This window comes from Neofelis nebulosa, chromosome 1 (assembly GCF_028018385.1).
Source record: "Neofelis nebulosa isolate mNeoNeb1 chromosome 1, mNeoNeb1.pri, whole genome shotgun sequence".
Taxonomy (NCBI): Eukaryota; Metazoa; Chordata; class Mammalia; order Carnivora; family Felidae; genus Neofelis; species Neofelis nebulosa.
The window spans coordinates 93,182,447-93,202,279 of NC_080782.1; the positions used below are offsets into that span (position 1 = coordinate 93,182,447).

Consider the following 19,833-nt stretch of genomic DNA (forward strand, 5'->3'; position numbering starts at 1 on the left):
CTCCTTGGCTAGGGTTCCTTTGGACAACCTTGTCTTTCTCAATTTCTTGTTTGTTTTAAAATACTAGACTACAAAGATTATTTATCTATCATCTATCTATCTATCTATCTATCTATTGATTTAGGATAGCCAACAAGAAGTATCAAAGATCAGAAAGATATATTGTTTCTACCCATATTAATAGCTACAAATCTTTACAACTATGGTAAGTTTGTTTTCATTACAACTGTAATTAGCCTTATAGATCGCTGCTCTTGTAGGAAACTAAATACTAGAGGTTAGGGTTCTAAAGCCCCCATAAAGATGTTAATGGTCCAGAATTGGTTTTTGCTACCAATCCCCCAATGCAGAGAGATGTCAGAGGAAGTTAGAGCTCTAATTTTCACAGCACAATGGCATATTTGTACTGGAGAAGCACACACTACAGAATTCTGGAGTCTTTTCTATAACTCACAGATCTAAGTTTAGCACTAGCGATTACTTGGACTACACTTTTAGAAATCTACACATTTTTGTGCTCCTGTATAAGATGCATCATTAACAGTGATGCTACTGTAGGATCCAAGTTGTCAGATGGACAATTTCAGAAGCAAAAAAACCCAGGAAGGATATTATATAGATACAGCTATAGATATAGATAGATAAGTTTATGTATATACTATATATTATTTGTAGTTACATATATATAGTATACATATTTACTATATATATTTGTAGTTACAGTGTGTACATGTATAAACAATTGGTGATATGTATTCTAATTAGACATTTTTCCATTTAGAAAACAAGTGAGTCATCAAATTTTATAAGATAATATTCCATCTTAAACTAAAATCTGCTTTCATATTCTTTTAAAAGAGTCACTGTTTCCGCTGAGGTTTGTGTTGGCAACATCAGAGTGTTAATTCAGCAAAGAAGATTAAATATTAATACACGCATAGGATAGATCACTTTCATTATTTCTTGGATTCAGAGCTTTGTTCTGCTTTTCATTCTGATTAAATGAGGTGAGTGCAGATAAAATAAAATTAAACATAATTTTAAATAAAGTTAATTTAAAATAAATGAAAATAGACATATTATCGTGCCATAATTAATACCAAATGACAAAAAATAATTTTTTCAGGCTAACTTGAAATGAGCTTTTTTGGACCCATGTTAATTATCTGTAGTCTCAATTTTATTTTTAACCACTAACTGCTGGGGCTGACTTCAATTGGCCTCATTTGTGTTTCAAATAATTAGTATTTAATAATGTATTATGCATTACAGTGACATTCATAGAGAACCCACGTTTCAATTACCTGTCACTTCAAATTACAGGCTCCCAGTAATTAGCTTCTGCCACATAACCCATAATGAAACAGACTCAAGTTAATAGAAAGTGGGAGCAAAAATATATAGCCACTTTGGCATGAGTAGATTTCAAAACTAACCAATTTGTGTACCTTTTAATATATTTCTCTGCAGAAATTAACAAGTTGTCTGGCTAACTTGAGTCTCCTTCACTTGTAATAAAAGAGATAATAATGAAGACGGTAGCTGCCTCATAGGGATTATTTATTCACCCATCTAGATAAAGGTATAGTTTAGTTGTCAGGATTTCATCAGGTCTAGTACATCATATTATATTTCAAATAACATCTGAAGTCCTCATGTGACCTATGAGGCCTTTTATCGATGGTTCTCAAGACTTACTGAGCAATAGGATCGGCCAGGAGGGTTTAGATCAGATTCTGTAAGAACAGAGTATGGGGAGGTGGGAAGGCTAGACAGCGGGGAGGTGCCTAGCCTGAGTATGCTTTATAAGTGTGCCAGGTTTGGGCAGGTTTGAGAACCACTGTCCTCCATGATCGTGTCCCGAGCTACATTGCCTGCAAACTTATTAGAAAGAAACGCAAATTATCAGAACTGCACTAGACCTACTGGATCAGAAGCTAAGAGTGGGGCACAAATAATCTGTGTTTTAATAGACACTCCAGAAGATCATGATATGCATGAAACGATGAGAACCAGCACTCCAAGATCTTGCTATTCAAAGTGTGCTTTACCTTCCAGCAACATCAGCACCACCTGGGAGTTTGTGAGACATGCAGAATCTCATACCTATCCCAGACATCCCGAAGCAGAATCTGCATTTTAACTAAATCCCCAGGTGATCAGTAGGCGCATTAAAGATCCAGAAGCACTAATTTCTCTAAGACAATGGTTCTCGATGTTGGCTGCAAACTGGAAGCGTTTTGAGGAGCTGTAAAAATGACACATGCCTGGGAGGCCGAGCAGGGAGCTCCTGGTTCTCCTTTTTCAAGAGAGAGTTCTAGTTTTGTCATTTTGGAACAAAAGCTCTCATTGTAAGAAGGGTTCTATTACAGCTAAATGCTTTGGGCCTCATCTATCGCCTTTTCACTAGGACAGCCTCAAAGTGAATTACAATGGCTGAAATAGCTAAAGTAGTCCAACGCTTGACTCTGTCTATACTCGAAGGGCCTCACAGTATCCCCAGCTCCTAAAGCAGCTTCTGTTTTGTCGTTGTTGTTGTTGTTGTTGTTGTTTGGTAGGGGGGTGGTATCTGGACATTCCCAGTAATGCCATGGTGTATTTCCTGAAGCCCACACTGTGTCAGAGGCACTTAATTTGCCCCACCCTTCTCCACCTACTTATAGGTCACATTCTGTCCCTTTTAGCCTAAAGCAACAGCACTGCATAAACCTTGGTTTCAGAGTCTCTCATAAAAATAGTTCCTTCAGCTTCAGTGGTAGACTTAGATGGGTAGGTCTCTGCCTTCTCACTGCCTCACCAGGAACAAAAAGGAAAAATACCTTTCCCTTTAGTTTTCAGTGAAATGAAAATTCTTGATTTCCAAGAATTATCCCTTCCTGGGGCATCAGACACCATCATATCCTAAACATAAGTTTAGGTCCTGGTAGGAGCCAGGTATGTTAAGGGAGCAAACTGAACCTCATAGGAAACGAGGCTCAAGAAGCCCCTTACATAATGGATGGAGATGTTGGGGGCCAAGATCTACACGTGCTGATTTCACCCACGTCTGCTTTCTGCCACTATTGCCTGTGGTCTGACAACCCCCCAATGCACCCTCTGCAGAATTAACTTAGGATCTTTCGGGGGTATTCCGGCTACACAAGGGATTTTTCTCACCCGCTTGGATCATAAGTACATGCTTTCCAACTCCCAAGCAAGGAACCGGCAGACATAAGTACAGAAAGTTGGGCCAAAACGTTATTTGGAACCGTGTCAGTACTTTGTAAATCTACTTGCAAGATGGCAGAAGACATGACTTTAAAAGAAACCTTTGAGGCAGTGTTTTCAAGAAGGTCCTTATTTACCACAAAATTATTACACACTACTTGTTGCTTGAATACAAATCTTCCTTCCTCCCCTCAAATATTTGATTTCATTCTGGACTCACAGGCTATTTCTAGTTCCCAGCAAAATTTTGTTTTGTTCCAAAATATCTTTAATCCTGAAGGAGACAATATATATTTTTACTATGTCAGTATAGGTGTAGGATGTTCTCAAATCATTTCTGGGAAGTTGAAAACTTCCAAACTTTTCAGGAGCAACTACTGAAAACCAGAAGTACCTTGTTCTGTTGTTGTAATAAAGTCTGAAATGAATTGAAGAACTGAAATAGAATAGTTCCTGGGGTATAGTTCCTGCTCAAAAAATATTTATTGAATGCATGAAAAAAAAATAGTCCATAAATGAATCAATTTGTGCTTTTACATTTATAGTCTAAACCTAAAGAAATTTCTAAAGGTTATGAAAACTTGGAGCACATCATTTTCATAATTATTTTTGCTAAATTTTCTTTGAAAGAAAAAGGTTGGATTTTTTTAATCTCTGTTTTTACTTAAAAAATTCACATATTCACATACTTACACCAACATTCTCAGGCTGCATGGTAAAAGTATAACAGTAATTCACTACTGTGATGTGGGCTGTATTTACAAATTTCCTGCAATACTTTCTTGAGATCTTGGATCAAATTAAATGGCTGTATAGAGATTTGCCCAGATCTTCCTGGAAAGCAACTTCTGGTTCTGTTCTAATGGCAAATCTTTACCTCGGTTAAATAGGCAAGAGTTAAAGTCACAATGTACTGACAACCAGCATAAAATAACACTAATATTCACTCTGACAACGTAGGCATATGTAAACATAAATTGCACCTGTATCTTTCTAAGCATTCACTTGTGTGATATTCTAGAAATCCCAGTAGTTGGTATAATTCTCACCTCCTAAACCATTCAGCTACTACCTTAGGTGGCAGACAACTGTGGATGGCATATTTCTGGAGCAGAATATTGAGAGACAGAGACAAACAACTTCACATTTTTCTTTCTTTCTTTCTTTCTTTCTTTCTTCTTTCTTTTCTTTTCTTTTTTTCTTTTCTTTAAAAAAAAATTTTTTCTTGTCCTCAGCTTCTGAAGCTGCTGGTTAATAGAACTGCTCAGTGAATAAAACTTAAGTCTTTGATGGCACCTGTGGCAAGGAGGTAAGGGGCTTCTGTCTTAGTTTCAGTATGGTGTTACTAACATCATCCTACTGACCTTAATTTCTACAGGCTCCCCCTCTACCTAAGGAGTAAAAACCAAGTGTATTAATGAGCTCCAGAGTCAGACTTTCTGGGTGTACATCCTAGCTCATGCGCTAAGTGACTTGGGACTGTCACTGTAACCTCCCTGTGCCTCTGTTTCTCCATCAGTAAGTAGGAATGACAGTAAAATTGATGTGAATATTGAGGGAGGTGGTTAATCATTCATTTAACAAATATTTATTGAGTGCCCGCTGCATGCCAGACACTATTGCAGGTGTTTGAAACATAGTGATGATCAAGACAGAAAAGAAAGCCCCTGCCCTCATGTTCTTGTGAGAAGAAACAGATGGAAATACACTTAGGAGAGTGAGTGGCACCCAATAAATAGTACCTTCTGCAGTTAGTTATTGAACACTCTTTGGGGCCATGTGCATTAAAAATAGTAACCTCAAGCAAATATTCTCTTGAACGCTTTCTTTGTTATTTATGTTTTTCTGTATTTTTCCAACACATTTACAATGAGCACTGATTACATAGGTAGTAAATTAACAATAAAAGAGCAAAGACATATTTTAACAAATACCTCATGGTGTCTGCTGGAGAGAGTTAGGATTCTGGTAATGATTCCATGCATGTTCATTGCCCAGGCTCTTTGCAGCCCAGATGTAATTTCCAGCCCATTCCTTCTGTTACTTCAGCATCTGTCATCCTTTGGTCTAGTCTCTATCCTGAATCTCCTCCTTTGCAGATGGATAGGACTGTTATTTTTGTGTTTTCAAACCTGCTTTTAATTAAAAAAAAAAATCACTCCAAATTTTTTTTGTCCTTACACAACCAGAAACTCCCAAGCAACTATTTGTCCCATTGCTAGTGAGCTTCAACTATAGCTTGTTTTTTCAGGGCAATTGTCTTCTCTTTTTAGTCCAAATGCTTGATAGTATTTTTCTTTTCCCTAACTGTGGATGCTAAATGCTATAATTAATAATTTTTCTTCTTTCTATCTTTCATCATCAGGGCCTCACCAGATTCCAATGCCTACTTGTTAATGACATGTTTTGGCCCTACCTAAAGTAGTACAACCTCTAAAATCTCAGCAAATAGTCTTTCTTTCCTAAATCCTTTTACAAAACCATGATATTGTTGTCTTACCCTCATTCTTCAGAAATTTTGCTGGATTACCTTTTTACCTTGCTTCTGATGTTCATTTTTAAATTCCCAAATTACACTTTTGCCTTACATACCCTTATACAAAATAAAAGTATCTGTTAATTTATGTCATATTTGAATGAGAAAAGACTCAAAAGTCCGAAGTATTGCCAAAAGTAAGCATTGAAAATACTACTTATAAGAAAGCCTATGTAAAATAGATGCTCCTAAGCTTAGTTTTAAAAAATTGCACTTCCTTTTGGTGCTAATACAATATTCCTAAGACCACATGGTACTTGAAAAAAAATCTATATCTATATCTATACCTATATCTATATCTATATCATCTATATCTATATCTATATCATCTATATCTATATACATTTTAGCAGAATCCTTTCTCCAAACATTCCTGGCACACTGGCCTGTTTCATAAATCTACTCTGTGTGTCACTGTGCCCCCAGCAAGTCTGGTACCAAGCATATGGCGCTAGAGCACATCACACTATCTTTATGTGACCAACTAGGACTACAGCTGATCTTTCCCCATCCCTCCCCAGTGAGGATAAGGTCCATCCTTTGCTTCTGAAAAGGTCCCTTAAGCCTTAACAAAACTATCCTGAAGACTTGAGAACACGTAAAGAATTCTCACATAGTCAAGAAACCAAACTGTGTACTTTATTGGACTACTTCCATTGTTTATAGGCTCCTCCACCGATCTCTACTACAGGTTCCCTTAATTTCAGTACATCTGCCACCAGATTGCTGAAAACAACTTCCCTCTTCAACAGAGGAAGCCCTTCTGCCAATAATTTTCCACTCCTTGGAAACAGTACCCCAGAGAAAATAAACAGAATATTTCTTAATGTAAAAGTTTGCTCTAAAAATAGAACATTTTACAGAAGAAGAAAATAACATCATTTTTTTTAATGCAGAGCAGCTCAGCTCCTCCTTTTTACCAATTCATTCCAAAGTAGGAGCTTGTCCTGAACTCCTAGAACTCAAAGACCCACTGGAATGGGTCCTCCTAAATCAAAGGGGGAAAATAGTCTTCACTGAAAGATAAAAGTGTGCCTTTATCCAAGAAATAAAATGGGCTGGCAGCTTTAAAATAACCTCCCTTCCCTACTCTTTCCACTTTCCCCATATATGGCCATAAGGCTTCAAAAATACTGGGGTGTAGTCTCAGAGAAAATTGTTATGCACATTGATAATGTGACTCCTATTCTATTCTTCACTCCCAACTATAAGACAAGCATTGAAAACCATACCTGATTGTGATTTCAAGCTGAGGAGTATCAGTCTGCATTTTGGAAATTTAAGGCAGAGAATACAACCTCAGGACCAATCAATTGCCGTGTGGCAATTTTTATGCACAGCTGAGGCACAAAAACGACTGGCAGTTGCGACAATCACGTGGTTAGTGTTTAGTGGTTCTAAGGAAAGAACTAAAGCTATAATCTCATAAAAGCATCTAATGAGATGCTACCGAAGAAACCCAAAGAAACCATCATATAGGTTTCCAGACTGTAATGTAGCATGCCCATCCTATGATTGCTGTGAACTGGGTCACTTACATAATTTCCCTAAAGAGATACATCTAAAACACTCTGTCAGTCAGAAATCCAGTAGGAAACAGATGACACAATCAAATTGGATAAGTTATAGACAGTTGAATAAAGGGACTATTTCTAAAGGTGGGCAGCTTAAAGAAATCACAATTTATAGGGCAATACCCCTGGGCCAATAATAGTGGGGAGGTCTTACTCCTCTAGTCCTGACGGGTCAAGATGAGAGAACAGCTGGGAACAAGGAGGCAGAGAAGGGATGTGGAGATGGAGCCTGATAGAAGCTAGTGACTTTATTGTAGGAATAGAGGCAGCCTATGGCAATCCTACAGGGTTTAGAAGAAGCCAAGAGGAAACACACACTGAGGTCACCCTTCTGTTTCCCTCTGATCTCCTAACACTGCTCCTCATGGCTGAACCCAATGGGAGCAATGTGTATAGTCAATTTCATAGGGCACAAAGCAGGAAGAGAAGGGTGGAGAGTGTATCTGGAGGGGCAAACCTATGTCCCACTAAGTCAGATAGCATTTTTAGTCTTCCATTCCTGCCCTGTGCACAACTAGTACAAGGGAAATCTGACTTTTTATCAGAGACTAAACAGGGGGCAAAACTGATGTAATAAAAAAAATAAAACTTAAATTTAATGATTGATTTACTTAAGATAAATATCAATTTTTCCATTCTTCTTAAGCACATAATACCTAGAACAGGGTGTTTTGTTTTGTTTTGTTTTGTTTTCCCAAAGCATTTTTCTATGCATATAAAATTTGATTTTATTTTGTTGGTCATAGGTTCTGAAGAATTTTGAGCTGGAGAATGCCAAGCTCTTATTTGCATACTTGAAAGAATATCATAGTTTAAAAGATGATTTTGAAATAAATTTATCTAGAGACAATAATATATGAGGTATTGAGGACAGTTGGGGAAAAGAGGTGATGGATGTGAGAAACTTTCAGAGGTAACATTAATAGAACTCAATCCTTGTGTGAATATGAGCATTAGATTATGAGTGCAGAGTGACTCTTAGACTCCTAGTTTAAAACAACAACAATGTGCAGATGGTTAGTGGGAGGTGTGGACACTGGTTCAATTTGGGACATGTGGACATTACTGTACCTACAAAATCCAGCCAACTGGATACATACCCATCACACAAAAGAAAGAGGTATGGAATTTACCATAATGTAGGAAGTAGTTAAGATCGTGGTTATGAGTAGAATCAGGTAAAGATGGAGGGCAGAGCAAAGAGATGGCCATGAATGGAGGCTTTGGCAACAGCATTTTGAGGAATCAGACCTCTTCCTGTTTTAATGCTATTGGTAATCTTTCCCATGACTGTAAGGTCTATGAAGGACAGAGACTTGACCTGTCTTGTTCCCAATACCTAGCATACTGCGTGGAACATGGGAAGGGCTTACTACGTATTATTGAATGACTGGTGGGTTCAATTTTGCTAAAGGGCAGGGGAGGGGTGATCTGATTTAGGAACTGGAGTTATTCAGAGATCAATTCAATCCCAATGATTGTCCCACGTATGCCTCTTTTAGGGCTCCCCAATGAATCTGAATTTCCTTTTCATGAGTGACTGTTGCTGAGAAGTTACAATATATCTTCTTTGCTTCTATTTCTCAGTTTTTAAATCTGCCATCAGAATGATTCATTGAATAATGTAGTTTTTAATTCCTGCCTTTCAGGTTTTGTTTTAGGTCTATCCTTTAAGGAATGAATGTTTTAAATTATGCTGCTTTATTCAGGTTTTTTTTTTTTTTCTTTTTCTTCAGAGAAAGGTTGTCTCACTTTTTCTTGTAAAACCAGAGGTCCATTCAAAGTTTGCATAGTAATCATCACCAGACTGGTAAGACATATATGCTCATAAATATGGATAAATAATGTACTAAAAATCTTCAAGTACTTGAAGGACTGTGTATCTTAAAGCAGTAGTCTCCAAACCAGGGTTGCTTACCCCAAGACTTCCCAAAGGGTACATGGGCACATAAAGGGAAGCAATTTCCAGAACTTGAATTATGATTTGGCCTCTTTCCTAAAATTCATCTGCCTAAGAAGGTGTCTGTGGTGGAGGCTGCTGGGTCTACTTTTGCATCTCCTTGATCTGTTCTCATAAATTTTAGAATGGATCAGAATCATCTGGTGTGCTTGTGAAATCCTACGTTGCTCTCCCCATTACCAAAATTTCTAATTCAGTAGGGCAGGGCCTGAGGATTTGCATTTCTTAAAAGTTTTTATGTGGTGCTAAAGGTGTTTCAGGGACAAGCTTTGAGAATCAAAGGCTTCAGACAATTTACTTTTTCCCACATTATAGAAAACAACCACCACATCAAACTCAATTCTAATCCATCTTGAGTCTCAGGATGCATTTCCACGGAATGTAAAAACTATGAGCAAACAGAAGGTCAAATCAGAATAAATTATTCTGATGATAATGTATAAATCAAATCATGTTTAAGTCTGGTGCTTACAAAAAAAAATAATAAATAAGACAAGCACCTGGGTGGCTCAGTTGGTTAAGCATCCAACTTCCACTCAGGTCATGATCTCGTGGTCCATGGGATCAAGCCCCATGTCAGGCTCTGTGCTGATAGCTCATAGCCTGGAGCCTGCTTCTGATTCTGTGTCTCCCTCTCTCTCTCTGACATCCCCCAACTCATGCTCTGTCTTTATCTCTCTCTCAAAAATAAATAAACGCTAAAAAAAAAAAAAAAAAAAAAGGAAAGAAAAAGAAAGACTTCATTGAGATGTCAGCTGAAGGGCAATTGAAAATAATTTTGATAGACCACAATGCGATTTTTGGCATATAATTCAGAAAGAGGTAAAAAAATAGTGAGTAGCATTGCATAATAAAATTATGATTTCTATCATTTCCTTCTATGACAACAAGTTTCTCAATGTTTAAATCTATAAAAAATAAAATAGGAATAGAATTGATGCTAAGCCATGGCACATTCTAATTTTTAAGAATATTTACTCACAGAAATGTGAACTGGGAAAAACAGCTCTGATCATCTCATTGAGATATATTTCTAATAAAATTCTACAACTTGTATAATTATCTTTTAAGTTTTGTAAGAGCATAATATTGTTTTGATCAATTGTATATAAGAAAATTATAATGATAATACAAGAGAAGATTTTAAACTTTTATACCTTTATGTTCACAAGAAAAATTAATTAACTTTTAAATATAAATTTTGATGTATATATGTTTGATAGCTAAGTCAGTAGAAGATTACCAAGCACATAAATATATATTTGGATAAAATTCCAAGGGGGAAACTGAAATAAGAAAACAAGTCCAAAAACAAGAAAATAAAAATATAAAATGCCTGATTGTTAAAAGCAATCTTCAAGCATGTTTTAAATGGATAATCATAGGTATGAAACCACTATGGTATTTAGATTCCACTAAATATATTTAAAAGAGTAATGTTACTTGTTTATTTTAGAATGGCAATATTTAAAATATGCCAAATATAACATCCTTTATGACTATTTGTCTTTATGATGAAAATGTTTTTGTTGACAACTTAAAATGTGATGGGTATGTAAGTTTTAAATTTTTATTTTAGAGTAAACACTATCAAAAATCATTTAAGATTTCCTGCTTTAAGGCAGTAAACTTTAATCTTCAGCAGGGATCATGTGATAGGCTTAGACAGAACTCTGCCTTAAATTTTAACGAAAGCACAAGCTTTGCTTGTTCTGTAAACACCTCAACAAAACCCATTTCTGTTCTTGTTTGGCATTTGCTCTTTCTTGTCCAGCTGGGATCCAAACATACAGAAATGAGTGATAATGGGAAAAAAGATTATACAATCTTGAGTGACTCACTCAACAACCTTTAACAACTTTCTATTTAGACTTGTTTTACAATTTTTTTAATGTTTATTTATTTTTGAGACAGAGTATAAGCAGGGGAGGGGCAGAGAGAGGGAGACACAGAATCTGAAGCAGGCTCCAGGCTCTGAGCTGTCAGCACAGAGCCTGACGTGGGGCTTGAACCCATGAACTGTGAGATCATGACCTGAGCCGATTTTAGAAGCCCAACAGACTGAGCCACCCAGGTGCCCCAGACTTGTTTTAGAACAGAATCATTTTGGTGAATTCTGTTTTGTTTAGCAAATGGAAATTGCAGCATAAGAAAGAAAGAAAGAAACAAAGAAAGAAAGAAAGAAGTACAAATATCAGCATAAAACATTGCTGTGGGCATTTCTCTTCAAAAATGATTTCATTGCATTTATATTAGGAAACACAAAAAAGAAACACATTACAAAACATTGACATCGTTGAGTCTTTAGCCACTTGATAATGACATATTTGCCTTCTTCTAAAATATATACCCTGTTTAGATCATTTTCTTGGGAGACATTCATGGTCAGGTTATGCATAAAATCTACTCAGAACCTATTACATTTGTTTTTCTATTTCCAAACTCCATAACTTTATTTTACATGATATATGGCTTTTGGACATTAGCTCAAGGCTAACCCAGTTCCTATTTCCTGTACTGTATTGAAAATTCACTTAAGATCAGAAAAGGTCTACTTTGTATCACATTAAAATGATATATCCCTCCCTATATAATCTCTTACTTCTTTTCCATTTCAGCTACTCTGGAAGATTACCTATTCTTAATAGCCCCCAGAGGTAGGGGCATATTCTTCCTCCTGATATGTAACCTAGACTTTAGAAACAGAAAACCACCTCTAGCTGACTTTGAGTGGTACAAATATCCTCAAACTTCCATCCAAATATTCTGGGTAATTGAACATCCTACAGACCCCATTATTTGCACCTAGATCAATAAAAATATACCCGATGGGCTTATAAACATCTAATAAGGGTGTACATGCACAAGTAATGCAAATCATATCTACTCTCCAGGGTAATTTCTGTTTAAAGTTCTGGGTAAAAGATATGACAGACTGCATTGCACATTATAAGGACAAGATCAGCAAGGAGAAGAGATTCTATTCATGCCCAATTCCCATATATTTTTGACATTCCAAGAAAGAGACCTCAAAATAATTTTGAACTCACCTTTGTCCTTCCTGATATCTTTGCTACAACTGCAGAACATATCATGGATTTGTTATTCCAAATTATCCATAAATTTATCGAATAGAACAAAGCTCTAAAATAATCCCCATGGGATGTACCCTGCATAAAAAGCTTTATGTGGGCAGAGATCTGTCTAGTTCATTCACTGCTGAGTCTCCAGGGCCCAGGACAGTGCCTGACACATAGTAATGACTTAATAGTGAATGAATGAAAAATGAAGAAATGGATGGATGTCTGTGTGGATAGAAACTTGATGCTTTTGAAATCTTCTGATCACTTTTTAGATAGGATCTTCTAGCCAGTAATTTAACCTCCTAAACATATAATAATTGGAACATAATATTTTACCTTTTTCTTGAGAATATCATGCAGACTCTGGAAATGACCTGCATTCACTACAAATTAATTATGGGACTTTGGACAAAGGACTTGAGTTCTCTATGGCCTATCCCTCATTCATCAGTCAGTAACAGCACTGCTCTCACAGGCTGCTGGGAGATGATGCACTTGGCCTGGTTCATAGGAAGCATTCTGTAAACATGAGCTATCACTTTTCCTATTGAATGCATCTTTCACATTTGAGATTAATGGGTAACTGTGTAGATGTAAACACTATCAGCATTACTATCTGAATTTTCACAGGTACATATATAATCACTTCTCTGCTAGCCACAAAATCAGTTCATCCAAGCCAGCAGCTTGAACTTTGTGATGGAACTAGGGTGTAAAAATGTTGGTGCATTTAAAGTTGTAAATAACCAGACCAGTCACAATATAGTAAAAGAAGGATTTTAGGTTTCTTTGGTGAAACAAAAGCAGGTATAAAAAGTTACAAAGATTTTAGATTTTCATTCACAAAAAAAAAAAAGAAAGAAAGAAAGAAAAAACAACAACAACAGTCATTCACATTTTACACTATACATATTATAATATAAATACAGGAACGTATTGTGTGCATTGCAAAGAAAGAGGAAAATTAAAACCTAATAGGTCGACACTGTCATTCTGTGCTCTGGAACACCTAAAGGTGGATCACACTTAGTGTGACAACCAAGGAACTTACTTAAAGCCACAGAGAATGATGGTAGCTACTGTTGTTCCTTCTGAGCCAAAGGAGGTTTCGCGAACAAGAATCCATGTTGGGTCTGCTCGTTTTGCATTTTATTTGTTGTCTATTCTCCTCAAGGTTGTTCTAACTGAAATTAGGGAATGACTCCTAAATGCTTTCTTTCCACTACAGGTTTTTCTTTAAACATTAAATTAAGTGGATAATGATTCAAATTCATCTTCAGCAGTCACTTTATTCAAATAAAGGGGAGAAAACACAGTGGGAAGAAACAGGGAGAAATGTCAACATGTACACTCCACCTAATAGGAAGAAATACCCACACTCTCTCTGTAGCTCCTTGCTTAGAATGGGCAAACACCATTTGCTGAAAGCTATACATTTTCCACTCTTTTCATAATAAACACTGGATGCATTCTATCCATCACATTATTTAATCAGGGACAAAATACCTAGATTATATGGCCCCAAACTGTGTGAGGGAAGCATAAAGGCTAACACTGAAAAATAACTAGCACACTAATGTCAATTTTCAGGTTTGGGGGAAAATAACATCCAATAAATTAAATCAGTATGGCTTACTTCATTTATTTATGTATGCTTCACAGCTGCAGCATTCATACATGAACATTCAAAACTTTATAAAAGATTAAAATGGTTATATATACAAAATTTCTTTCTTTGAATGCGTGTTGTTGTTTTAACAATCCCCACCCCCCCTCCATAACCCTTAGGTCTGTATCCATTTGAAATGTGTTGATCTGTAACCTTGTAAGTTAGTGTTATGAAAGCCATTAAAAAGGAGACCTGGTTGAGTTAATAATTAGCACTTTGACCCCTAAAAAATGCTCTTGGTCCCAGAAAAGTCCTCCATTCAGGCCTTTCGTGTAAGTGAAGAGAAAGGAATGCAGCAAAGAGGAGTTCCACGGTGCAGTCCCTAGTTCTGTCAGGATCCTATTAGCCAGGCTTCAGCACCACTTGGAAGCAAACTGCACTTCAGGCTGACGTGGTGCAGTGACCTATAAGACCTTGTGTTTGTTAGTTGTCTAGGAAAAGCCGTCCTCGGTCTTGCTGACAAAGGGCAAATGAAACCATTTCCAGCCTAAACAAACTACAAAAAGCAGCCGAACCAATGATTAAAGACCTCTGAGGCTCCATAATCATCATTAAATATGCCCAAACTCAGTGTGACTTTTTTATTTTATATACAGGATTAAAATCAACATTAAATCATCTTATTTACATTGCCATTGGTGCTGAAATTGAGCTTTTTAAATAGTACAGTATGCTGGTATACACTATAAAATGGTCTGCACTGGAGGCGAATAGAAAACTAAAGAAATTAGATAGGCTGGAAACGGTTACTTTCTGCCCTCATTTTCTTTCATGTTGTTAGCCTTCTTATTGAATGTCAATACTTTCATTTAAAATGTTTTGGGAGCGCAGCAACCCCAAATGACTGGACGGTGGTCCAAAAATCCAAACCAACTGATAATACTTCTCGAGGTGATAGGAAAGGCACAGGAAGTTAGGACTTTGGCTGCAATGATGAAAACACATGTTCGCCATTTGGGGGGTCAGCGCCTGGACTCCTGCCACCTCCGGCTCCAACGGTGATCATGTTTTGATGTATTTATTGAATTGTCCTTTGCTGATGAGGAATTTTTAAAGTATTTCTTAGAGTAAGTCCTTTGGTATGCAGATGCTACATGGAAGGAAAGAAAGAAAGAAAGAAAACACAACAATATTACTTGCTCCATACCCTAAACTACCAATACCGTAGCTGTAAAATGAGGGTGTCTAGTAGCTGTTAGAGCACGGTTGTCCATTCTTTCTAAAGTACCACTTACGGTTCATGCAGGTAATTTTAGGCATAGCCCATCTTCCATTTCCTAGGCAACGGATAGTTGGAAGGTGGCGTTGAATGAAACCATCTTTGCAGTGATATCTAATCAGGGAGTTGATTTCATAACGAGGTTTCATCTTTCCAAAGGTCTTGGCATTTTCTACAACAGGGGGCTGGCCGCAAGCAACTGAAGAAAAGTAAATTGGGTTATTGTCAAATAATCTAAATATTTCTATTAGTATGAATCTTTTTCTTTCTTTCCTTTTTTACAGTACCCAATCAAGCACCTTCAGCAAAGGCAATCATTTAGAATTGAAGAATTGAAATTTTTCAAGAGCAAAAGCTAAATACTGAGACTCTGTGCCTAGTTTCAATCTCAGATTATATCACCTTTCACTGTGTTTTAGTAAGGAACCACTAGGCTAAATGATCATATATTCATCTACCCATCTGGAAGGGCCACTTCCAAATTAAAAAGCACCTGTCTCATGCCAACATGTGGCTTATTGGTGTTGTCTCCATCAGTATCTTAAAGTTTTTATTTATTATATGCCTTCAGTTCGAAAACTAATGGGTTTGTGAGGTTAAGGTTAAAAACTATCAATTATATAATTCACTTACACTTGATTCTGTGGTATGCTGACAAATTAAAAGTTGTCATTGTCAATATACAGATTTCTTTCAAAGCTATTTATAGATGAGGACTTATAATATGGCTAAAATAATTCAATGAGTACGGTATTGGGAAGGACAGGCAAATAGACCAGAAATGGATCCACACATATAGGCTCGATACTTGACAGAAGCAACATGGCAGAACAGTGGAGAAAAGGTAGTTTTTTTCACTTGGACATTGGGTATTCATATGGATAAAAATGAACTTCATTCCCTACCTCAGGGAATACATGGGAAATTAATTTTGGATGGTTTAAATACAAAAATATAAAAAGCAAAAACCTTAAAACATTTAGAAAACAGTGTAGGCTATCTTTCTGACTTTAGGGTAGGTAAAGATTTCTTAAGACACAGAAAGTTTTGAACCATAAAGAAAAATGCAACAAAAGGAAGAATTCTGTTCATCAATAAATACCACAGGGTAGGAGTAAAAACAGTCTACAAACCGGGAGAAGATATTTGCAACAGATAAAATTGCCAAGGGATTACAAAACAGGATATAAAAATGACTCCTATGAATCAATATAAAAAAGAGAAGCAATCAATTTTTAAAAATAAGGAACAAACATGAATAGAACCTTTACAAAAGAGCTACAAGTGAATGCCATATAAGTATATGAAATGATATTCAGGGAAAAGTATCCAAGTAAACACAAATTAAATCACAAGAGATAACATTTTATACCCACCAGATTGGCAAAAATCTCAAAGTCCAATAATATCAAATGTTAAAGAAGATGTGGGGTAACAGGACCTCTCACATATTCCTGGTGGAAGGTGCAAATTGGAAAACTAGTTTGGAAAATAATTTGGCATTTTGTAATAAATTTGATGGCACATAAATCCTATGACTCAGCAATGTCACTCCTGGAAAAATACCCTATGGAAACTCACAGAGGTCTACCTGGAACAAATTGAAGAATATTTATAGAAATGTTGTCTATAATAGCAAAAACACTCAATATAACCTAAATGTCTACTGACAGGAGAACTGGTAAATATTTTGTTACATAGTTAGTTATACATAAAATACTATAAGCAGCAAAATGAAGAAATACAGCTCAATGTATCAACATGGATAAATCTCACAAATAACGCTGAACAAAAAAAGCAAGTCACAGAATACATACAATATGATTCCACTTGAAGTTCAAAAATGTGCAAAACTAAACAATTTGTTGTTTACAAATATGAGCATATGTGATAATACTAAAGAGGAAAATAAGAGAATGAAGTCACTATCTATGGTTGGAATTGGGAAGTAAACAGATGGGACTGTAAGGAATCTGCAAAATGATCCAAAGATGTGTGGATAGTATGCACTGAGGTGTTCTCTAAAAAGTGATGATTCCAAGAACAACTAGCATCTATTCAAGAACAAGACACTACTAAGAGAATCCTTGAACATGGAGGGGAGGCTAAAGCACTCCCCTGCAGCCCAGAGAGGAAGACAGACTCCATTAGCAGGATAAGAGAATGGCTAAACATTGACCACTTTGCTCCTCCACCAGGAGTGTGCAGCATCATGTGAAGAGGTGTTCTCTGAGCCTCAGGTTCTTCCAGTTGGAAAAAAGAACGCCAGGAAGAAAACCAGCTTCCCCAGCATTGTGGGATGCTTTGCGGGAGCCCTACTCTGATGTTGCACCACGGGTATTACAGGGGAATCTTTGGGACTCAGCCACGGGAACCTGACTCCAAAGAGGGGGAGGGGTCTGAAACAACCAGCACATGAATCTTCGTAGACCAAATTCATACCTGCAGTGCCTAAGTAGTAATCCCAGCCAGCAGCATTGCTTATCTGCAGAGCCAAGTCAGAAGTGCACTCTGACCAGGGAACATATCTACCTGATTCAGATCCTCAAATGAGGAGATTTGCCAGCTCTAGAGCTTGGTTTGCTCACACCCAGGCAAGGTGCTGAGTCATAGCCTCATCTGTTGCAGACAGTGTCTTCCAGCCCCTCAGACCAGAAGGGCAGCGGCAACTCCAAATAACCCAATTAAAAAAATGGGCAAAGGGTCCAAAAAGACTTTCTTCAATGAATATACACAAAGGCCAAGAGGTACATGAAAAGATGTTCAAGATCAGTAGTCATTAGGGAAATGCAAATTAAAATCACAATGACGTATCACCTCACGCCTATTGGAAAGGCCATCATCAAAAAAAAAAAAAAAAAAAAAAAAAAACAAGAGATAAATACTGGTGAGGATGTGGAGAAAGGGGAACCACTGCAGGATTGTAAATTAGTAAAGCTACTAGAAAAGTAGCAGGGAAGTTTGAGGGATCCTTAAAAAATTAAAATAGGGGCGCCTGGGTGGCGCAGTCGGTTAAGCGTCCGACTTCAGCCAGGTCACGATCTCGCGGTCCGTGAGTTCGAGCCCCGCGTCAGGCTCTGGGCTGATGGCTCGGAGCCTGGAGCCTGTTTCCGATTCTGTGTCTCCCTCTCTCTCTGCCCCTGCCCCGTTCATGCTTTGTCTCTCTCTGTCCCAAAAATAAATAAAAAACGTTGAAAAAAAAAAATTTATAAAAAAAAAAAAAATTAAAATAGAACTGCCATATATCCAGTAATTCTGCTTCTGGGAATATATCCACAGGTAACAAAAACACTAATTCAAAAAGATATCTGCACCCTCATGTTCACTGCAGTATTATTTACAATGGCCAAGACATGGAAACAACTGAGTGTCCATCAATGGATGAACAGATAAAGAAGTTGTGGGTATATATACATACATATAATGGAATATTATTCAGCCATAAAAAATGAGAAAATCCTACCATTGGAGACAACACGAATGGGCCTTTAGGGCGTTATACAAAGTAAAGGAATTCAGACAGAGAAAGACAAATACTTACATGTGGAATCTAAAGCAAATCTAAAATCTAACTCTAAATATGTGGAATCTAAAACAAAAAAACAAACAGACTTATAGAAAGTGGTCAAAATGTACGAACTTCCAGCTTTAAGATACATAAGTAATAGGATGTAATGTAACACAATGACTATGGCTAACAATGCTGTATGATATACAGGAAAGTTGACAGTAAATTGTAATAGTTCTCATCACAAGAAAAAAAAATGTTTTCCCTTTATTCTTTTTTCTTTCTTTTCTTTTTCTTTTATCTATGTGAGAAGATGAATGTTAGCTGAACCTACTGTCGCAATCATTTTCACAATTTATGTAAATCAAACCATCATGCTATATGCCTTAAACTTATACAGTGATGTATGTCAGTTAACTCTCAGTAAAATTGGAAATAATGGCTTTTATATACACATATTATAATCCTCTTCACACATATTTAATTAAAAGTATAATTATTTAGGTCTGTATGTTTAAGGATGTCTAAAACATGTGAAAGGAGAAATGAGTCTTTTATAAAAGTCTATAGACATTTATAAAATTCCCCAGAGTATTTGATTAACAAAGAGTTAAGTCTATATGAATAAAAATCAGACAAAAGAGTGACAAAATACAGGAATCTTTCTGTTTGGTTTGGTTTTCTCCCTTAATCGAGTAGAACTAACGTCTTACAAATCTCTTTCCCCATCTGGAAATGTAAACCAGGATGCTGTTTTTGTAAAGCCTGTGTAGCTATAGGGCAGTGGTCCTCAAACTGGGGCAGTTTTCTCCCTCTCCCTCCCTCCCCAGGGATAGGTGGCATGGTCTAGTGACGCTGATGGTTATTACAAAACAAAGGAGGAGGATGGGGGTGTGGAGAAGAACGTTCCAGGCATTCATTGCATGGAGGGCAAGAACACTGCTACACATTTGCAATGCACAGGACAGCCCCCACAACTAAGCATTACCTGGGCCAAAATATTAACAGTGCTGCTGTTGAGAAACCCTGCTTTAGGAAAAAATAACATGGGGCATACAAGAATGCTTGGATCACAAA

The 19,833-nt window shown here is 36.8% G+C and overlaps 1 protein-coding gene across 5 annotated transcripts in view; it reads right to left on the reverse strand.

Moving 5' to 3' along the window:
- Positions 1-3,657: 3,657 nt before the first annotated feature.
- VCAN (versican) overlaps positions 3,658-19,833 on the reverse strand; it is a 120,212-nt gene continuing 104,036 nt past the window's right edge. For 4 of the 5 annotated variants that reach the window (XM_058727896.1, XM_058727867.1, XM_058727887.1 and 1 more), the window contains 2 exons: positions 15,265-15,447; positions 13,630-15,119 (listed from right to left, as the gene is read on the reverse strand). In XM_058727896.1, coding sequence (XP_058583879.1) covers positions 14,992-15,119; positions 15,265-15,447 — 311 coding nt within the window. In that variant the 3' untranslated portion in view covers positions 13,630-14,991. Of the gene's footprint in view, positions 5,340-13,629; positions 15,120-15,264; positions 15,448-19,833 lie in introns of those variants that run through there. The other variant, XM_058727877.1, reaches the window with a different exon arrangement.